This window comes from Anomaloglossus baeobatrachus, chromosome 9, assembly GCF_048569485.1.
Source record: "Anomaloglossus baeobatrachus isolate aAnoBae1 chromosome 9, aAnoBae1.hap1, whole genome shotgun sequence".
Classification (NCBI taxonomy): Eukaryota; Metazoa; Chordata; class Amphibia; order Anura; family Aromobatidae; genus Anomaloglossus; species Anomaloglossus baeobatrachus.
Window position 1 is genome coordinate 43,270,056 of NC_134361.1, and position 22,808 is coordinate 43,292,863.

At 52.0% G+C, this 22,808-nt stretch overlaps 1 protein-coding gene across 1 annotated transcript in view; it reads left to right on the plus strand.

Annotated features, from left to right (window-relative positions):
- AKT2 (AKT serine/threonine kinase 2) overlaps nt 1-22,808 on the plus strand; it is a 74,695-nt gene that overhangs the window by 23,611 nt on the left and 28,276 nt on the right. The window contains exons 6-12 of the mRNA XM_075323658.1: nt 369-500; nt 1,717-1,782; nt 1,876-1,944; nt 2,150-2,272; nt 16,588-16,716; nt 17,082-17,296; nt 17,723-17,810. Of these exons, the coding sequence (XP_075179773.1) occupies nt 369-500; nt 1,717-1,782; nt 1,876-1,944; nt 2,150-2,272; nt 16,588-16,716; nt 17,082-17,296; nt 17,723-17,810 (822 nt within the window). The remainder of the gene's footprint in view (nt 1-368; nt 501-1,716; nt 1,783-1,875; nt 1,945-2,149; nt 2,273-16,587; nt 16,717-17,081; nt 17,297-17,722; nt 17,811-22,808) is intronic.

A 22,808-nucleotide genomic window follows, 5' to 3' on the forward strand; every position in this document is an offset into this window, starting at 1 on the left:
TAGACCATCTGAATGAGCTCCAGGACAGATTCTCAGTTAACTCATTCTGCAGCCACCAGTAACAGAGCATCATAGAGGCTATAGAAGGAAAACTGCAACTTTTTTAATAGAACCCATTGCAAAAATCCTTTTTAGCCCAAAAAATGCATGAATTTATGTAAGGGGGGGGGGATTGTCCTCAAAAGTAAAAGATGGGCAGTGTTTTGTCTTATAGCTCTATCCTATTGCTATGAATGTGACTAAGCTGCAATACCAGATATAGGCCATAAATCAGAGTGGCGCTCTATCTGGATGAAAGACACTATCATCATTTTTAATATTCCTTTACTTGTTCATTTTTTCTAATCTGTTTTATGATCTGTCTACAGACGATGAATGACTTTGACTATCTCAAGCTTCTGGGAAAAGGAACGTTTGGAAAAGTCATCCTGGTTCGAGAAAAAGCATCAGGTCGTTACTACGCCATGAAGATTTTACGGAAAGATGTCATAATCGCTAAGGTTAGTACGGCCTGTGCATACCCTTTTATTATCTTCTGTAATACCACAATGATCTAAACTCTTATAATGAATCGTCCTCTGGCTCCTGGCGGCCGGGGCCCTCCTTGTCTTTTGGCTCTAGGCGGCCGGGGCCCTCCTTGTCTTTTGGCTCTAGGCGGCCGGGGCCCTCCTTGTCTTTTGGCTCTAGGCGGCCGGGGCCCTCCTTGTCTTTTGGCTCTAGGCGGCCGGGGCCCTCCTTGTCTTTTGGCTCTAGGCGGCCGGGGCCCTCCTTGTCTTTTGGCTCTAGGCGGCCGGGGCCCTCCTTGTCTTTTGGCTCTAGGCGGCCGGGGCCCTCCTTGTCTTTTGGCTCTAGGCGGCCGGGGCCCTCCTTGTCTTTTGGCTCTAGGCGGCCGGGGCCCTCCTTGTCTTTTGGCTCTAGGCGGCCGGGGCCCTCCTTGTCTTTTGGCTCTAGGCGGCCGGGGCCCTCCTTGTCTTTTGGCTCTAGGCGGCCGGGGCCCTCCTTGTCTTTTGGCTCTAGGCGGCCGGGGCCCTCCTTGTCTTTTGGCTCTAGGCGGCCGGGGCCCTCCTTGTCTTTTGGCTCTAGGCGGCCGGGGCCCTCCTTGTCTTTTGGCTCTAGGCGGCCGGGGCCCTCCTTGTCTTTTTGTCTTTTGGCTCTAGGCGGCCGGGGCCCTCTTTTTTTTTTTTTTTTTTTTTTTTTTTTTTTTTTTTTTTTTGGCTCTATAAATTAGTGCCTGGTTCAAGATTAAAGACCCGGTTTATGCTTTTCTGAAATTCTCTGGAGTTTCCGAGTAGATAGTTAAAAGATCAGGCGAGGGGTGACCCTATTCTGATGCCTCTGGCCGGCTTGTCCCAACGCCTCTCCAGATAATTGAGAGGTCTATCGCTGTAGAAGAGAACAGTCACCTGGTGCGCTGCTGGGGAAAAAAAGCTTCCAAATCTAACTATACTTCCTCTGAAGAGCTGCCAGCAGCACAGCATGACCAATTCCCTTTAAACCCTACCTTTTTTTATTTTGTTCCATAGTTTAGAAGGAAATGGAACATAAGGCGCTACGGCATAATTTGTCTCACAAGGAAAAAGCACAATGTGCACCCTCTAATCTAATAGAGAACATTAAATGCAAAAAAAAGCGCTAATCATGTACATGTGACGGATTATAGTATCCCGCCACCCCGGTGTGTGTCTCCGGTGTAAGCATTTTATGTTATGGTTTCAGGATGAAGTGGCTCACACCGTCACAGAGAGCAGAGTCCTGCAGAACACAAGGCATCCCTTCTTAACGGTACGTATCTTGCAGTAACAGTAATTTTGTATACCTGGACTTTTGATTGCAGGTGTATGGTGTGAGTCTCCTCGCTTATGTTTCTTTCTCTAGGCTTTAAAATATGCGTTCCAGACAAGTGACCGGCTCTGCTTCGTTATGGAGTACGCTAATGGAGGAGAGGTGAGTTGACTTTGTAGACAATTCCTTATAAATACAAATAAAAAAGAAACGTTCTGTACTGGAGTATATAGATAGTGATGTTAGGAAGTGTCCTTGTGAAATAATGAGGATATATGAATATTTCTCATTGCTCCGCTTTCTCAATCAGTGGGGTTCAGGACAAGTATATGACGTTGCTAAGTAGAGTATTGGTGTCTCTTTACAGCTGTTCTTTCACTTGTCTCGGGAACGTGTCTTCACGGAAGACCGAGCGCGGTTTTATGGTGCAGAGATTGTATCCGCCCTGGAATATCTGCACTCCAGGAACGTCGTGTACCGCGATATAAAGGTAAGAAATCTGAAATAATGACCTCTCCTGTAGGGTTATTACTATGATACAATATAGAATTCATTTCTTGGAGGGTCATTTACATCCTTTTGGATTTCAAAGTGTTTTCTGGGATGTTATCACTTTAGTATTTTTTGTCCGGAGTGTGGGAGATCAGTCCTTGTGATTCCCAAATAATTGACAGAATGAAGCTTGCAATGCGCAACTCATGAATTCACATATGGAAGATTAGAGTAGAAGTCAAGTGAATGAGATTTTGCCGATCTCGCCCACACGCTGCAGACGTCTTCCCTGCAAAGAATACTACCAAATCATCAGCTCGCTCGTTCTGCAGCAGAAATGCTTCAGGTTGGAAATCTGCCTCAAAATACACATGCAACTCATTTATATTTACCACAGAATTTGTCATATGTGGACTTGTGCAAATTCTCTCCGAGTGTGCTTGGTACTGCCAATAAGCGCCCCCCCCCCCATCCAAGATGCAGTGTCAGACAAGGCCGCATGGACAGAAAGCCCCTTCATGCTCATACTTGGATGGTACTAGACATGAAGATAGAATTTAGGAAATGCCTGATTTTGTGAGGACCAAATGATCAGTTCTTTAATACGCCACAGTCTTATGCCGGTGTCACACGGTACGATATATCGGGCGATATGTCGTCGGGGTCACGTCATTAGTGACGCACATCCGGCATCGTACCGTGTGACACCTCCGAACAACTGTGAACGAGCAAAAATACTCACCTTATCGTTGCTCGTTGACACGTCGTTCATTTTCAAAATGTCGGTCCTCCTTCTGTGCTCCGGTTGTTCATCGTTCCTGAGGAGCACACATCGCACCATGACACACCCCCGGAACGACTAACACAGCTTACCTGCGTCCCGCCGGCAATGCAGAAGGAAGGAGGTGGGCGGGATGTTACGTCCCGCTCATCTCCGCCCCTCCGCTTCTATTGGCTGGCCGCTGTGTGACGATGCTGTGACGCTGAACGTCCCTCCCCCTTCAGGAAGTGGATGTTTGCCACCCACAGCGACGTCGTCCGGGAGGTAAGTACTTGTGACAGGGGGTTAACGACTTTGTGTGCCACGGGCAACTAATTGCCCATGACGCACAAACGACGGGGGTGGGTATGATCGCTCGTGCGATTGCACGATAGATCGTACCGGCATTAGGCCCCCTTCACACGTCGGTGATTAAAAGCACACGTATTTACTGTGTGTGTGCTATCTGTGATAGCACACGGACAGCAGGATCTTCTAAACTCACCTGTCCCTGGCACTGCTGTCTTTGGTGTTGCTGCTTCTGCGTCCACGATGCAGTAACGATTCATAAGCTTAATGAGCGGGCTCAGAAGCAAGTGACAGCAGAGCCAAAGACTGCAACACTGGAGACAGGTGAGTATAGAAAATCATTTTATTTCAAAGACACGACTTCTCTCTGGTATATGTCATACAGAGCACATCTGTGTGACACGCATGCTGCCGGAGAAAACGGACATGTCCGTGAGAAAACATGGATGTGTGCGTGGACCCATTGATTTTAATGGGTCTGCATATGTCTGTCACTAGTACTTATGAAAACGGATGTCCTACATACCGGAATTGCTGACCTGTGACGGGGGAATAAAACATTAAGAAATCTAGTTGTGGTGAACAAGAGCGCACAATAGGTATTTGGTGAACGCTCCCCTCTATGTGGGCATGGAGAAAAACACTGACTGGTGGACGAATCCTCCGGGAAATATTGGATCCAGTTAGATGTATCCACCCTAGGTGGCTGCGCTGCTGCAGTAAATGGGTTCTTTAAGAACGATAGTAATAAGGGTTTTTTTTGTTTTCTGTTTGTTTTTTTCACAATGCCTTTCTTTGTCGCTCCATTGGGAGACCCAGACAATTGGGGTGTATAGGCTATGCCTCCGGAGGCCGCACAAAGTATTACACTAAAAGTGTAAAGCCCCTCCCCTTCTGCCTATACACCCCCCGTGCTCCCACGGGCTCCTCAGTTTTTTGCTTTGTGCGAAGGAGGCAGACATGCACGCACAGCTCCACAGATTGGTCAGCAGCAGCTGCTGACTATATCGGATGGAAGAAAAGTGGGCCCATATAGGGCCCCCAGCATGCTCCCTTCTCACCCCACTCTTGTCGGCGGTGTTGTAAGGTTGAGGTATCCATTGCGGGTACGGAGGCTGGAGCCCACATGCTGTTTTCCTTCCCCATCCCCCTTCGGGCTCTGGGTGAAGTGGGATCCTATCGGTCTCCAGGCACTGAGACCGTGCTTCATCCACAACTCCTGTGGAGCCTGCTGGATAGGAGCCGGGTATCGTTCAGGGACATGGCCCTGCTACTTGGAGGTACTCTGTATCCCTGTGGGGACAGCGCACAGCAACACTCCAGCTTTGCTGGGTGTGCTAGTGCACCGGGGACCGCGGCGCTGACCGGGTTAATATGTGCCATTACACACTCAGCGCTGCTGAGTGTGTTTATGTATAGATACTGCCGCACTGACCGCCGCTGCCATGGAAACACCGCGGCGCGGCTGGGACTTGTAGTGCGCCGGGGACTTCCACGCCGGCCGCGCTTTTACGGCGGCCGCGTTTATTACTAGAGTCCCCGGCTTTTTGCGGCCTAGTTTCCTTTCTTCCCACCCCCAGCCCTGACAGGCAGGGGAAGGGCGGGACGCTGCACAGAACGAGCAGCACTGAGGGCTGGAGCATGCTTTGCATACTCCACCCCCCTCACTGTGCACAGTGCGGGCACCAGTTCCCGCACTTTCTGGGTCACGCCCACGGCTCCCTCCTCTCCTCAGGACGCCGGCAGCCATTCCTGTCAGCTCCTCGGACGCTGCAGAGGGGGACAAAGTCTGGGAGACCCAGGCAGGGACTCTGGTGGCCTCACAACCGCTTTAAGCGGGTGGTAAGCAGCACCTGTGGTGCTAGCCCCATTGTGCAGTAGTGTAACATTATATGTTTATGGTATATATATTTTACACTGTATGGTGCACAGTTGATTTCTGGCTATATACCCTATTGTGTTGCTCAGGGAAGATAATAGCATGGCGCCCACGAAAGGCAGGGGTGCCAAAACACAGGCTTATTATGTTGCCTGCGCCGCATGTACGACCCCGCTACCGGGAGGGTCCACTGACCCTCATTGTGTGCACTGTTCTGCCCCTGTGGCACTTACTCAGCCAGAGCCTCTGCTAGGGGGGGCCCAGGGGGAGCCACCTGCTGACACTGTCCAGGTGACGGGGACGGAGTTTGCAAAACTCTCTGAGACTATGGCTAAGATACTAGAAGCCTTGCAGTCCAGGTCGGTATCTCAGCACAGGGACTCTGTTGAATCTTTGTTCCCTGGCCCACCTCAGCTGGACCAACAATGTCCTCCCGGGGTATCTCATGGGTCCCAGGCTGAGGGTTCTGACACAGACCCCAGCCCCAGACCGACTAAGCGAGCTCGCTTAGAATTTCCCTCAACATCATCATATTGTGCAGGGTCTCAGAGGGGGGAATCTCTGGTTGATGAAGCGGAGACAGTTGATCAGGATTCTGATCCTGAGGCCGCTCTCAATCTGGATACTCCTGACGGGGACGCCATAGTGAACGATCTTATTGCGTCCATCAATCTAATGCTGGATATTTCTCCCTCAGCTCCTCCGGCGGAGGAGTCGGCTTCTCAGCAGGAGAAATTCCGTTTCAGGTTTCCCAAGCGTACACGGAGTATGTTTCTGGACCACTCTGATTTCAGAGAGGCAGTCCAGAATCACCATGCTTGTCCAGATAAGCGTTTTTCTAAGCGCCTTAAGGATACACGTTATCCCTTTCCCCCTGACGTGGTCAAAAGTTGGGCTCAGTGTCCCAAAGTGGATCCTCCAATCTCCAGACTGGCAGCTAGATCCATACTTGCAGTGGAAGATGGGGCTTCACTCAAAGATGCCACTGACAGGCAGATGGAGCTCTGGTTGAAATCCATCTATGAAGCTATCGGCGCTTCTTTTGCCCCAGCATTCGCAGCCGTATGGGCGCTACAAGCTATCTCAGCAGGTCAAGCGCAAATTGACGCAGCCACACGCACGTCCGCGCCACAGGTGGCGTCCATAACCACTCAGACGTCGGCATTTGCGTCTTACGCTATTAATGCTATCCTGGACTCTGCGAGCCGTACGGCGGTTGCAGCCGCCAATTCGGTGGTACTACGCAGGGCCTTGTGGCTACGGGAATGGAAGGCAGATTCTGCTTCCAAAAAGCGCTTAACCAGTTTGCCAATTTCTGGCGACCGATTGTTTGGCGAGCGTTTGGATGAAATCATCAAACAATCCAAGGGAAAGGATACATCCTTACCCCAGCCCAAACCGAACATACCCCAACAGAGGAGGGGGCAGTCGAGGTTTCGGTCCTTTCGGGGCGCGGGCAGGTCCCAATTCTCCTCGTCCAAAAGGCCTCAAAGATCAAAGGAACTCTGATGCATGGCGGTCTAAGTCACGTCCTAAAAAGACCACCGGAGGTGCCGCTACCAAAGCGGCTTCCTCATGACTTTCGGCCTCCTCACTCCGCATCCTCGGTCGGTGGCAGGCTCTCCCGCTTTTGCGACACCTGGCTGCCACGGGTAAAAGACCGTTGGGTGAGAGACATTCTGTCTCACGGTTACAAGATAGAGTTCACCTCTCGTCCCCCGACTCGATTCTTCAGGTCATCCCCGCCTCCTGAGCGAGCCGAGGCTCTTCTGCAGGCGCTGGGCACTCTGAAGGCAGAAGGAGTGGTGGTCCCTGTTCCTATTCAGCAACAGGGTCACGGTTTTTACTCCAACTTGTTTGTGGTCCCAAAGAAGGACGGGTCTTTCCGTCCTGTCCTGCACCTGAAACTTCTCAACAAACACGTAAAGACCAGGCGGTTCCGGATGGAATCCCTCCGCTCAGTCATCGCCTCAATGTCCCAAGGAGATTTCCTTCCATCGATCGATATCAAAGATGCTTATCTCCACGTACCGATTGCTCCAGAGCACCAGCGCTTCTTGCGCTTCGCCATAGAAAACGAACACCTGCAGTTCGTGGCACTGCCGTTCGGCCTGGCAACAGCCCCACGGGTTTTCACCAAGGTTATGGCTACTGTAGTAGCGGTCATCCACTCTCAGGGTCACTCGGTGATCCCGTACTTGGACGATCTGTTGATCAAGGCACCCTCTCAAGAGGCATGCCAACACAGCCTCGACGCTACCCTGGAGACTCTCCAGAGTTTCGGGTGGATCATCAATTTTCCAAAGTCAAATCTGACACTGGCCCAATCGCTGACATACCTTGGCATGGAGTTTCATACCCTCTCAGCGATAGTGAAGCTTCCGCTGATCAAGCAGCGGTCACTACAGAAAGGGTTACAATCTCTCCTTCAAGGCCAGTCACACCCCTTGAGGCGCCTCATGCACTTCCTGGGAAAGATGGTGGCAGCAATGGAGGCAGTCCCTTTCGCGCAGTTTCACCTGCGTCCTCTTCAATGGGACATCCTACGCAAATGGGACAGGAAGCAGACGTCCCTCGACAGGAACGTCTCCCTCTCTCAGGCGACCAAAGCTTCCCTTCGGTGGTGGCTTCTTCCCACTTCATTATCGAAGGGGAAATCCTTCCTACCCCCATCCTGGGAGGTGGTCACGACGGACGCGAGTCTGTCAGGGTGGGGAGCGGTTTTTCTCCACCACAGGGCTCAGGGTACGTGGACCCAGCAAGAGTCCTCGCTTCAGATCAATGTTCTGGAAATACGGGCAGTGTATCTTGCCCTGAAAGCGTTCCAGCAGTGGCTGGAAGGCAAGCAGATCCGAATTCAGTCGGACAATTCCACAGCGGTGGCATACATCAACCACCAAGGCGGCACACGCAGTCGGCAAGCCTTCCAGGAAGTCCGGCGGATTTTGATGTGGGTGGAAGCCACGGCCTCCACCATCTCTGCAGTTCACATTCCAGGCGTGGAAAACTGGGAAGCAGATTATCTCAGTCGCCAGGGCATGGACGCAGGGGAATGGTCCCTTCACCCGGACGTGTTTCAGGAGATCTGTTGCCGCTGGGGGGTGCCGGACATCGACCTCATGGCGTCCCGGCACAACAACAAGGTACCGACGTTCATGGCACGGTCTCAAGATCCCAGAGCTCTGGCGGCAGACGCCTTAGTTCAGGATTGGTCGCAGTTTCAGCTCCCTTATGTGTTTCCTCCGTTGGCACTGTTGCCCAGAGTGTTACGCAAGATCAGGGCCGACTGCCGCCGCGTCATCCTCGTCGCTCCAGACTGGCCGAGGCGGTCGTGGTACCCGGATCTGTGGCATCTCACGGTCGGCCAACCGTGGGCACTACCAGACCGACCAGACTTGCTATCTCAAGGGCCGTTTTTCCATCTGAATTCTGCGGCCCTCAACCTGACTGTGTGGCCATTGAGTCCTGGATCCTAGCGTCTTCAGGGTTATCTCAAGACGTCATTGCCACTATGAGACAGGCTAGGAAACCAACGTCCGCCAAGATCTACCACAGGACGTGGAAAATTTTCCTGTCGTGGTGCTCTGCTCAGGGTTTTTCTCCCTGGCCTTTTGCCTTGCCCACTTTTCTGTCCTTCCTTCAATCTGGACTGGAAAAGGGTTTGTCGCTCGGCTCCCTTAAGGGACAAGTCTCAGCGCTCTCTGTGTTTTTCCAGAAGCGCCTAGCTAGACTTCCACAGGTACGCACGTTCCTGCAGGGGGTTTGTCACATCGTTCCTCCTTACAAGCGGCCGTTAGAACCCTGGGATCTGAACAGGGTGCTGATGGTTCTTCAGAAACCACCATTCGAGCCAATGAGAGATATTTCTCTCACGCCTTTCGCAGAAAGTGGTTTTTCTAGTAGCAGTCACTTCACTTCGGAGAGTGTCTGAGCTAGCAGCGCTGTCATGCAAAGCCCCTTTCCTGGTGTTTTACCAGGACAAGGTGGTTCTGCGTCCGGTTCCGGAATTTCTCCCTAAAGTGGTATCCCCCTTTCATCTCAATCAGGATATCTCCTTACCTTCTTTTTGTCCTCATCCGGTTCACCAATGTGAAAAGGATTTGCACTTGTTAGATCTGGTGAGAGCACTCAGGCTCTACATTTCTCGGACGGCGCCCCTGCGCCGCTCGGATGCACTCTTTGTCCTTGTCGCTGGCCAGCGTAAAGGGTCACAGGCTTCCAAATCAACCCTGGCTCGGTGGATCAAGGAACCAATTCTCGAAGCTTACCGTTCTGCTGGGCTTCCGGTTCCCTCAGGGCTGAAGGCCCATTCTACCAGAGCCGTGGGCGCGTCCTGGGCTTTGAGGCACCAGGCTACGGCTCAGCAGGTGTGTCAGGCAGCTACCTGGTCGAGCCTGCACACTTTCACGAAACACTATCAGGTGCATACCTATGCTTCGGCGGATGCCAGCCTAGGTAGACGAGTCCTTCAGGCGGCGGTTGCCCACCTGTAGGAAGGGGCCGTTTTACGGCTCTATCACGAGGTATTATTTTACCCACCCAGGGACTGCTTTTGGACGTCCCAATTGTCTGGGTCTCCCAATGGAGCGACAAAGAAGGGAATTTTGTTTACTTACCGTAAATTCCTTTTCTTCTAGCTCCAATTGGGAGACCCAGCACCCGCCCCTGTTTTTTTGTGTGTACACATGTTGTTCATGTTGAATGGTTTCAGTTCTCCGATATTCCTTCGGATTGAATTTACTTTAAACCAATTTATAATTCTTTTCCTCCTTCTTGCTTTTGCACCAAAACTGAGGAGCCCGTGGGAGCACGGGGGGTGTATAGGCAGAAGGGGAGGGGCTTTACACTTTTAGTGTAATACTTTGTGCGGCCTCCGGAGGCATAGCCTATACACCCCAATTGTCTGGGTCTCCCAATTGGAGCTAGAAGAAAAGGAATTTACGGTAAGTAAACAAAATTCCCCCCTTCTTCATTGTTCCTTATGGGAGACCCAGACCATGGGTGTATAGGTTCTGCCTCCGGAGGACACACAAAGTACTACACTAAAAAGTGTAGCTCCTCCCTCCGAGCATATACACCCCCTGGATAACCAAATCTAGCCAGTTCAATGCTTTGTGTTAAGGAGGCACACATGCATTCTCATATGATTTTTGATTTTAAAGAGTTGGGAGAAAAGCGGGTCCAAGCTGGACCCCCGGCATGTCCCTTCTCACCCCACTGTGTCGGCGGTGTTGTTAAGGTTGATTTTCAAGGCTGGAACCTTTTCATGCCGCGCTCCTTCACCATCCCTCGGGCTCTGGCTTGAAGTGGGAGCCAGCACGGTTCTCACTGCTTTGCAGGAGACCGGTCTCCATCCGCAGCCCTTTCAGGACCCTGCCGGACGGAGCACTCATCCCTCAGGGACCTGGCCCTGCGTCTCATAAGCTAAGTATTTGAGACGTTATTGAGGGGTCCCTTGTACATTTATTGTGGGGAGAGTGTATTATTTAACTCTGCTGTGATTTCCGGACGGTTCTCTGGTTTTCACCTGAGAACCACGCCGAGGGTGCCTGCTCGCCGGCCGCATTGTAAAATTTAGGCCCCGGCTTCGGCTGCGGCCTACTTTCGGTTTCACTGCCCCTGCATGTCAGTCATGCAGAGGGACAGTGCGGCGCCGCCCACCGGCCGATCAGCACAGGGGAGGACACTCCTCTCTGAGGAGATGTTTCCGTCCCCTGTATATCTCCTTGGCCCTCCGGTTCCCGCTCTTGGACTAGGCCCCGCCCCCCCTCACTCCAGCGCCATTTTATCAGCGTTCTCACACTGATCGGCGCTGACTGCTGCATCTCTGCAACCTGTCTGGGGGTCCGAGCTGTGGAATCCGGAGGGCACACAAAACGGCTGGTAAGCCACAACCTCTGGTTGTGGACTTTATTATACACTCTCTGGGGATCATTCTGAAGGAGTGTGTTCTTTACTGCAGAGCCTCCACCTCAGCAGCATGTCTCTCACTAGGAGCAAGGCTGCAAGGCTGTACTCAATATGCACTGCATGTAAGCTCGTACTGCCTGAACCGAGCACATATCCTCATTGTGATGCCTGCTCTAACATGGTGGTGCCTCAGCCTGGAGTCTCCCCAGTGGTCCCTCCGGCTGCTCCGTCCCCGGTGGCTGAACCCCCGGCTTGGGTAGAATCTTTTTCTAAGTCTATCTCCCAGTCCTTTGCTAATACCATGGGACTTCTGTCCCGGACTCTGCTGAGCATGCATCAGCCCCCTTCTCAGGGTGCCTCTGCTGCTTCGGCTCGCTCTGCAGAGCTCAGAGGATTCTTCATCTGCTCTCAGACCCGTCCTCCTAAAAGGAGACGCAGGGCCGACTCGCTGGACGAGGAGGATGTCTTTACTGGGGGCTCGGACGCTACCTCCATGTGCCCCATTGATCTGACCGAGGGTGATGCGGATGTTAGTGATTTGATTGCGTCCATTAATTCCGTACTGGACCTCAATCCGCCAGTATCAGAGGAGCAACCCTCTCTGGCAGAAAAGCACCAGTTTACTTTGCCTAGGAGAACAAGGAGTGTGTTCTTTAACCACTCCAGTTTTCAAGCCACTGTGTCCAAGCCCAGAGCCTGTCCTGACAAACGCTTCCCAAAGCGTGGTTCTGATGACAGTTTTCCTTTTCCACCAGAGGTGGTCAAGGAGTGGGCTCACTCACCAAAGGTAGACCCTCCGGTGTCTAGACTCTCAGCCCGGACAGACTCTCAGCCCGGACAGTTGTATCTGTGGCTGATGGCACCTCACTTAAAGATCCCACTGACCGCCAGGTTGACCTCCTGGCCAAGTCTGTCTATGAGGCGGCAGGGGCCTCGTTCTCCCCGTCCTTTGCAGCAGTGTGGGCTCTCAAAGCCATCTCTGCTTCCCTAGAGGAGATGCATTCCCTTACTAGGGACTCTATGCCTGAATTGGTTGCCTTAACTTCCCAGGCTTCAGCCTTTTCAGCCTACGCCATGTCCGCCATGCTGGAGGCCTCTCACCGCACTGCGGTGGCCTCCGCTAATTCCCTCGCTATCCGCAGGATCTTGTGGCTTCGACAGTGGAAGGCAGATGCTTCCTCAAAGAAGTACCTTGCTGGGCTCCCATTTGCTGGGTCCAGGCTGTTCGGTGAACAACTGGATGAAATAATTAAGGAGGCTACTGGCGGGAAGAGTACTTCCTTGCCACAGACTAAAACCAGAAAACCTGTCCAGGGCAGGAACCAGTTGAGGTTTCGTTCCTTTCGTTCCTCTAACTGGTCGTCCTCTAAGCCCTCGGCCTCGGCCACTAACTCAGCCAAGGACCAGAAGCCCACCTGGCGCAAGAAGCCGCGTCCACAAAGGTCCGCAGGAGCTGCTGCCACCAAGGCAGCCTCCTCTTGACTATCTGGCCGAGCCAGCAACGCCCTTGGTCGGTGGCAGGCTCTCCCACTTTGGCGACGTTGGGTTTCAACACGTCTCTGATCAGTGGGTGCGGGATATCATCTCCCACGGCTACAGGATAGAGTTCTCTTCCAGCCCGCCAAACAGATTCTTTCTGTCAACTCCCCCCTGCTCCAAGGCCGCTGCCTTCTCTCAGGCCGTGGCATCCTTACAGACCAACGGAGTAATTGTACCGGTTCCCGCCAGGGAACTGTTCAGAGGTTTTTACTCAAATCTCTTCCTAGTCCCCAAAAAGGACGGTTCCTTCCGGCCCATCCTGGATCTCAAGCTTCTCAACAAGCATGTTCAGGTGCGGCATTTTCGCATGGAGTCTCTGCGATCAGTCATTGCCTCAATGACCCAAGGAGATTTCCTGGCATCCATCGACATCAGAGATGCCTATCTGCATGTGCCAATTGCTGTTTCACACCAGCGTTGGCTACGTTTTGCAATCGGAGAGGAACATTTCCAATTCGTGGCTCTCCCCTTCGGGTTAGCCACGGCCCCTCGAGTATTTACCAAGGTCATGGCAGCAGTGGTTGCGGTTCTGCACCTCCAGGGGTTGGCAGTGATTCCTTACCTGGACGACCTTCTTGTCAAGGCTTCATCCAGTGCAGACTGTCAGCGGAGTGTCTCGCTCACTCTCGCCACGCTTGTTCAATTCGGGTGGCTTGTCAATCTGCCCAAGTCCACTCTGACCCCGACCCAAAAACGTATGTACCTAGGGATGCAGTTCGAGACTCTGCCGGCACTTGTGAAGCTGCCCTTAGTCAAACAGCAGTCCCTCCATCTGGCGGTGCGCTCTGTTGAGGCCCCGCCGTCATTCCATCAGGCACCTCATGCAGGTGCTGGGTCAGATGGTGTCGTCAATGGAAGCGGTTCCCTTTGCCCAGTTCCATCTGCGTCCTCTGCAGCTGGACATTCTCCGCTGTTGGGACAAGTGGACTTCTTCCTTACACAGGTTGGTGGCTCTGTCGCCACAGACCAGGAGCTCTCTTCAGTGGTGGCTTCGGCCCCTCTCTCTGTCTCGGACGCTCCTTCCTGATCCCGTCGTGGGTGATTCTCACCACGGATGCCAGTCTATCCGGCTGGGGAGCAGTATTTCTCCACCACCGAGCACAGGGCACTTGGACTCCGTCCGAATCAGCCCTCTCAATCAATGTGCTGGAGATCAGAGCTGTGCTTCTAGCTCTCGTAGCCTTTCACCACCTGTTGGCGGGCAAGCACATTCGAGTCCAGTCGGACAACGCGACAGCAGTTGCCTACATCAATCACCAGGGCGGGACTCGCAGCAGCCTGGCAATGTTGGAGGTTCAACGCATCCTTCAGTGGACGGAGGACTCCAGGTCCACCATATCCGCAATCCACATCCCAGGCGTGGAAAACTGGGAGGCAGATTATCTCAGCCGTCAAACCGTGGACAGCGGCGAGTGGGCGCTGCATCCGGCAGTGTTCCGGTCGATCTGCCGCAAGTGGGGCACTCCGGAAGTGGAACTAATGGCATCCCGGCACAACAACAAGGTCCCGGTTTACGTGGCTCGCTCCCACGATCCTCAGGCCTTTGCAGCGGACGCGCTGGTTCAGGATTGGTCCCAGTTCGGTCTGTCTTGCGTGTTTCCCCCACTAGCTCTCTTGCCCAGAGTCCTGCGCAAGATCAGAATGGAGGGCCGTCGGGTCATACTCATTGCTCCAGACTGGCCCAGGCGAGCTTTGTACCCAGACCTGCTCCGTCTGTCCGTAGAGGTGCCGTGGCAGCTCCCGGACCGCCCAGACCTTCTCTCACAAGGTCCGTTTTTCCGCCAGAATTCTGCGGCTCTCAGATTGACGGCGTGGCTCTTGAGTCCTGGAACCTGACGGCTTCCGGCATTCCTCCCGAAGTCATCTCCACTATGACTCAGGCTCGGAAGTCTTCCTCGGCCAAGATTTACCACAGGACTTGGAGAATTTTCCTGTCCTGGTGTCGTTCTTCCGGGCATGCCCCTTGGCCTTTTTCCTTGCCGACCGTCCTGTCCTTTCTACAGTCCGGTCTGCAGCTAGGACTATCCCTCAATTCCCTTAAGGGACAGGTCTCGGCGCTGTCAGTGTTGTTCCAGCGGCGTATCGCCCGACTGGCCCAGGTGCGCACCTTCATGCAGGGCGCATCTCACATCATTCCACCTTACCGGCGGCCTTTGGATTCCTGGGACCTTAATCTGGTCCTCACGGCCTTACAGAAACCCCCCTTTGAGCCTCTTAGGGAGGTTTCTTTGTTTCGACTTTCACAGAAGGTCGTTTTTCTGGTGGCCATAACTTCTCTCAGGAGAGTTTCTGATTTGGCTGCGCTCTCTTCGGAGTCACCTTTTTTGGTTTTTCACCAAGACAAGGTGGTTCTCCGTCCGACTCCAGACTTTCTCCCTAAGGTGGTGTCTCCTTTCCACCTTAACCAGGACATTTCATTGCCCTCCTTTTGTCCGGCTCCTGTGCATCGCTTTGAGAAAGCGTTGCATACTTTAGATGTGGTGCGGGCGCTCCGGATCTATGTCACGCACCGCTGTTCTTAGGCGGTGCACCTCTCTTTTTGTGCTGACCACAGGTCAGCGCAAGGGTCTCTCGGTCTCTAAACCGACCCTAGCTCGTTGGATTAGGTCGGCCATATCCGATGCCTACAAGTGTTCTCAGGTGCCTCCCCCGCCGGGGATCAAGGCGCATTCGACCAGAGCTGTCGGTGCCTCTTGGGCTTTCAGGCACCAGGCTACGGCTCAGCAGGTCTGTCAGGCTGCCACTTGGTCTAGTCTGCACACCTTTTCGAAGCACTATCAAGTGCATGCTCATGCTTCGGCAGATGCGAGCTTGGGCAGACGCATCCTTCAGGCGGCTGTCGCCCATTTGTGCAGTTAGGTTTCGCCTACTTCTCAGTTTTCTGTTTATTCCCACCCATGGACTGCTTTGGAACGTCCCATGGTCTGGGTCTCCCATAAGGAACGATGAAGAAAAAGAGAATTTTGTTTACTTACCGTAAATTCTTTTTCTTATAGTTCCGACATGGGAGACCCAGCACCCTCCCTGTTGCCTGTTGGCAGTTTTCTTGTTCCGTGTGTTTTCACCGGCTGTTGTTGTAGACAGAGGTTCCGGTTGTTCCGGGTTTTGCTCTCTCTACTTGTGGGTGGATGTCCTCCTTCAGCTTTTGCACTAAACTGGCTAGATTTGGTTATGCAGGGGGTGTATATGCTCGGAGGGAGGAGCTACACGTTTGAGTGTAGTACTTTGTGTGTCCTCCGGAGGCAGAAGCTATACACCCATGGTCTGGGTCTCCCATGTCGGAACTATAAGAAAAAGAATTTACGGTAAGTAACAAAATTCTCTTTTTTATGCAAGTGAAGAGAAAACAAACGCAAAAACATGTTTCTGGAGCTTCCATTCTGTTTCAATGCTGAGATCTTTTTCGTTGTCAATCGTATATGTGTGTGTGTGTATATGTATGTATGTATGTATGTATGTATGTATGTATGTATGTATGTATGTATGTGTATGTATATATGTGTATATATATATATATATGTATATGCATATGTATATGTATGTGTGTGTGTGTGTATATATATATATGTGTGTATGTGTGTGTGTGTGTGTGTGTGTGTGTGTGTATATATATGTATGTGTATGTATGTATGTGTGTATATATATATATATATATATATATATATATATATATATATATATATATATATATATATATATATATATATATATATATATATATATATATAATATATATATATATGATATGTATGTATGTATGTATGTATGTATGTGTGTATATATATGTATGTATACTGCCAGTATGGTTTGAAGTCAGGTTAGTACCAGCAAGGGAACCCCTGTCATTCTGTATTTTTTCTAAATATATGTGTATATGTATGTGATTTTATTTATCTATTTTTTTCCTATTCCATAGTTGGAGAATCTCATGCTGGACAAAGATGGGCATGTCAAGATCACAGATTTTGGACTTTGCAAAGAGGGTATCACAGATGGTGCTACCATGAGGACTTTTTGTGGCACCCCCGAGTACTTGGCTCCCGAGGTATGTGTGTGTGTGTGTGTGTGTGTGTGTGTTGACATGCAGGACCCTGGGCCAGTGGCTAGGTGCGTCTGACATTGCCTTGTGAATTGCTTTCTTCTTACTGGGAACCCTGATTAGCCAACGTGGTGTGACATCTTGTGTGGGTGCCTCAACAATGACATCGCACCACACCGATTAATCAAGAGAAACCCGGGGATCATGGCAGCTGGGAAGTGCTTCGCCGGGCTCCCATCCAGCAGCCATGAAATGCTGACCTGGCCGCTGTACTAGTGTCCTGCAAATCTATTGTTTCCTTTCTCATTGTCACCAATGGCACAAAATGCTTTCTTAGAATCCAATGTTAAAACATGTCCCCTCATTTCTAGGTGCTGGAAGACAACGATTACGGCCGAGCTGTGGACTGGTGGGGATTAGGCGTGGTGATGTATGAAATGATGTGCGGGAGATTACCCTTCTACAATCAGGACCATGAAAGACTATTTGAGCTTATCCTTATGGAGGAAATCCGCTTCCCTCGAACCCTAAGCCCCGAAGCAAAGTCTCTTCTCAGTGGCCTACTGAAAAAGGATCCTAAACAAAGGCATGTGGTGCCCATATGATATTTGTATGCAGACATCATGTGCTGACTTTTATAGGTCCACGGGATTTTGTTTTTACAGATAAGTGATCATTAGAACAATTGTATTTTTCACATATTTGCGTATTTCCTGAAAATGTTCCAGGCCAATTTGCACAAGGAAAACCTCCCGCATAGTACAATACCGGCCAAGTAGATGGAATCTCAACAAATCTATTCTACAAAGTCGCAGAAACGTTTTGCATGAAAATTGCCTGACGTTGCAGATTCTAAAACCCGCAGCGTCAATTTTTGTGCGGGATTAAGATTTCATTCTTCACAATGCACTGGCAGATATCTGCTGCAGATATTGGTGTAATTGAAGTAGATGATGATTGGGACTTTCAGGATTTTACAAAAGTACTCATTTTGTTTGTGTTCTGTCTTCAGACTCGGCGGTGGCCCCACCGATGCCCAAGAAGTGAAGGAACACCGGTTCTTTGCTCCAATTAACTGGCAAGATGTGAATCAGAGGAAGGTAAGTTATGCACATATGGTCTCATATCCATCTCTAGAAATGTAGAATAATTAAAGAGGATTATTAATATGGGGTCTGCAATTTTTCTTTCCTGGAAATTGCAGCATTTTTGTCTGGAATTGCAGTATTGTCTGCATCTTTAGACCAACACGTAGACAGGATTTACTAGGAAAGAAACTCATTTTCTTTTTCGCTCCTAATTGGGAGACCCAGACAATTGGGTGTATAGCTACTGCCTCCGGAGGCCGCACAAAGTACTACACTTAAAAGTGTAAGGCCCCTCCCCTTCTGGCTATACACCCTCCAGTAGGAGTACGGATTCCTCAGTTTTAGCTTTGTGCGAAGGAGGTCACACACGCACGCATAGCTCCATTGTTTTTAGTCAGCAGCAGCTGCTGACTATGTCGGATGGAAGAAAAGAGGGCCCATACAGGGCCCCCAGCATGCTCCCTTCTCACCCCACTGTATGTCGGAGGTGTTTGTAAGGTTGAGGTACCCATTGCGGGTACGGAGGCTGGAGCCCACATGCTGATTCCTTCCCCATCCCTTTTTACAGGGCTCTGGGTGAAGTGGGATTTACTGGTCTCCAGGCACTGAGACCGTGCTCCATCTACAGCCCCTGGAGAAGATGCTGGATTGGAGCGGAGTACATCAGGGACATGGCCCTGCTTCCTCAAGGTACTCTGTGTCCCCGTGCATTTCGCGCTCACACCGCAGCATGCTGGGTGTTGTAGTGCGCCGGGGACATCAGCGCTGCGGCGCTTGTGCCATGGCCTCATTTCAGCTTCGCTGAAGCGGGCACACTTTTGGGGAACGGTCGCGCCGGCCGCTGGGACTGCGGCGCGGCTGGCACTTGTGGTGCGCCGGGGACTTCAGCGCGGGCCGCGCTTTTACGGCGGCCGCGCTGATAACTCGAGTCCCCGGCTTTTGCGGCCTGGTTCCGTTCGTTCCCGCCCCCAGACCTGCCAGTCAGGAGAGGGGCGGGACGCTGGTCAGTGCATCAGCGCTGAGGGCTGGAGTCGTTTTTACATACTCCAGCCCTCACAATAGGCACAGAGGGGACACTGTTTCCCGCACTTTTGTTTGGGAACTCCCACGGGCCGCCCCTCTCCACAGACGCCGGCAGCCATTCCTGCTGACACGCTGAGCTGCAGAGGGGAGCCGGGGAGACCCAGACAAGGAATTCTGCGCCTCTTACCCGCTATTCAGCGGGCGGTAAGCAGCCCTCAGGGCTCACCCCCTCTTGTGCCAGTAGTAATCTTAGTATTTTGTTCCTGCAAATACTTTGTACTGCATAGCGCTGGTCGCCTTTTGGCTATAGACTCTCTCACATTGCAGAGAGCCAACAGCATGTCGTCCACAAAACGCAAGGGTGCCAAGGCACAGACATTATATGCTTCCTGTACCGCATGTGGGACTTTTCTACCGGCAGGCTCCAATGACCCCCATTGTGTGCAGTGCTCGGCCCCTGTGGCACTTGCACAGCCGGGACCTCTGCTGGACGTCACCCAGGGTGTACCACCTGTGAATGCTGTCCAAGTGACAGGAACTGAGTTTACAGCTTTTGCTGACAGAATGTCTCTCACTATGTCACAAATTCTTGACACATTGCGGGCTAGGCCTGTACTTCAGGCCACGGACACTGTGCAATCATTGCCCCCTGGTCCCCCTCAGCTGAATTACTTCCAAGCTCCGGGACGGGCACATACACCTCAGGGTGAAGACTCTGACTCGGACGATGGTCCCAGGCAACCTAAGCGGGCTCGCTATGAGGGGCCTTCACATTCATCTCAATGGTCAGGATCCCAGCGAGATGAATCTATGGGTGATGAGGCGGACGTAACTGATCAGGATTCTGATCCTGGGACCGCTCTCAATCTAGATACACCAGATGGTGACGCCATAGTTAATGATCTTATAGCATCCATCAATAAGATGTTAAATATTTCTTTGTCGCTCCATTGGGAGACCCAGACAATTGGGTGTATAGCTATTGCCTCTGGAGGCCACACAAAGTATTACACTTAAAAGTGTAAGGCCCCTCCCCTTCTGGCTATACACCCCCAGTGGGATCACTGGCTCACCAGTTTTGTGCTTTGTGCGAAGGAGGCAACACATCCACGCATAGCTCCACTTTTTAGTCAGCAGCAGCTGCTGACTATGTCGGATGGAAGAAAAGAGGACACATATAGTGTCCCCAGCATGCTCCCTTCTCACCCCACTGTATGTCGGAGGTGTTTGTAAGGTGGAGGTACCCATTGCGGGTACGGCGGCAGGAGCCCACATGCTGATTCCTTCCCCATCCCTTTTTACAGGGCTCTGGGTGAAGTGGGATTTACCGGTCTCCAGGCACTGAGACCGTGCTCCATCTACAGCCCCTGGAGAAGATGCTGGATGGAGCGGAGTACATCAGGGACATGGCCCTGCTTCCTCAAGGTACTCTGTGTCCCCGTGCATTTGGCGCTCACACCGCAGCATGCTGGGTGTTGTAGTGCGCCGGGGGACATCAGCGCTGCGGCGCCTGTGCCATGGCCTCATTCAGCTTTGCTGAAGCAGGCTCACTTATGGGAATTGGTCGCGCCGGCCGCTGGGACTGCGGCGCGGCTGGCACTTGTAGTGCGCCGGGGACTTCAGCGCGGCCTGCGCTTTTACGGCGGCCGCGCTGATAACTAGAGTCCCCGGCTTTTGCGGCCTGCTTCCGTTCGTTCCCGCCCCCAGACCTGCCAGTCAGGAGAGGGGCGGGACGCTGGCCACTTCCAGGAATCGGTCGCGCCGGCCGCTGGCAGCGGCGCGGCTGGCACTTGTGGTGCGCCGGGGACTTCAGCGCGGCCCGCGCTTTTACGGCGGCCGCGCTGTTAACTCGAGTCCCCGGCTTCTGGGCCTAGTCTCCCTTCGTTACCGCCCACAGCCCTGACAGTCAGGGTAGGGGCGTGACGCTGCATAGAGCAGAGCTGAGAGCTGGAGTATGTTTTGCATACTCCACCCCTCTCACTGTGTGCACTGTGAATCCGGATTCCCGCACTTTCTCAGGCACGCCCACGGCTTCCTTCTCTACAAGGACACCGGCAGCCATTAGTGTCAGTTTCTGTACGATACAGAGACAAGTGTGGAAGACCCTGGCATTCTGATAGTCACACAATCGCTGCAACAGGCGTTAAGCAGCACCTGGGGTGCTAACCCCACTAGTGCAGAAGTGCACTTATAGATATGCTTGTACTATATACATTGCACTGTTTGCTCGCACGTTGTATATACCCTCCTGGATTATGCGGAGGAGTTATCAGCATATTCTCTGTGTAAAACAAAGGTGCAGAACCACATGTTTTTCTATACAGCTGGTACAGCATGTACGGCTATACGGCCGGCAGGTACATAGACTCCCACTGTATGCACTAATGGCCAGGGGATGAGGACGGTGTCTGCAGTATTTACTGACAGTTTTTCTGAGACTATGGCTATGATACTAGAAGCCTAGCAGTCCGGACATGTCTCTCACAATATGGGACAGACCAATCAGACTGGCTGTCTCAAGGGCCATTCTTCCATTTGAATTCTACGGCCCTCAACCGGATGGTGTGGCATTGAGTCCTGGAACCTAGTGTCGTCAGGATTACCTCAGGACGTGGTTGCCACCATGAGACAGGCTAGCATACCAACGTCCGCCAAGATTGACCACAGGACGTGGAAGATGTTCTTATCTCGGTGCTCGGCGCAGGGTGTTTCTCCCTGGCCGGTTGCATCGTCTATGTTTCCTTCCTTCCTGCAATCTAGGTAGGAAAATGGGTTGTCGCTCAGTTCCCTTTAGGGACAAGTCTCAGCGCTATCTGTATTTTTTCAGAAACGACGACTTCCTCAGGTACGCACGTTCCTACGGGGAGTTTGTCTTCTCAGCACTCCGTACAAGCGGCCGTTAGAGCCCTGAGATCTGAACAAGGTTCTAATTGCTCTCCAGATGCCGCCTTTCGAGCCTTTGAAGGATGTCTCCCTTCCCGTTTTTCACGGGAAGTGGCCTTCTAGTAACGGTCTCGTCTCTTAGGAGAGTTTCCGAGCTAGCAACGCTCTCATACAAACTCCCTTCCTGGTCCTTCACCAGGACAGGGTAGTTCTGCGTCCGGTTCCGGAATTTCTCCCTAAGGTGGTATCCCATTTTCATATCAATCAGGATATCACCTCACTTTCTTTGTGTCCTCGTCCAGTCCATCAATTTCAGAAAGATTTGCATCTGTTGGTTCTGGTGAGAGCACTCAGGTTCTACTTCCCGCATGGCGCTCCTGCGCCACCCGGATGCACTCTTTGTCCTTGTCGCTGGTCGGCGTAAACAGTCGCAAGCTTCCAGATCCACCCTTGCTCGGGGGCTCGAGGAACCAATTCTTGAAACCTACAGTTCTACTGGGCTTCTGGTTCTCTCAAGGCCGAAGGCCCATTCTACCAGAGCCGTGGGTGCATCCTGGGCATTACGGCACCAGGCTACGGCTCAGCAGGTGTGTCAGGCACCCACCTGGTCGAGTCTACTTACTTTTACCAAGCATTATCAGATGCATACCTACGCTTCGGCAGACGCCAGCCTAGGTAGATAAGTCATTCAGGCGGCGGTTGGCCACCTGTAGGAGAGGGCCGTTTGACGGCCCTATCATGAGGTATTCTTTTACCCACCCAGGGATTGCTTTTGGACATCCCAATTGTCTGGGTCTCCCAATGGAGCGACAAAGAAGAAGGGAATTTTGTTTACTTACCGTAAATTCCTTTTCTTCTAGCTCCAATTGGGAGACCCAGCACCCGCCCTGTTTTCTCGGGGTTTTTCTGTTTTTTCGGGTACACATGTTGTTCATGTGGTATGGTTCAGTTCTCCGATGTTTCCTCGGATTGAATTGGTCTTTAAACCAGTTATTGGCTTTCCTCCTTCTTGCTTTGGCACTAAAACTGGTGAGCCAGTGATCCCACTGGGGGTGTATAGCCAGAAGGGGAGGGGCCTTACACTTTTAAGTGTAATACTTTGTG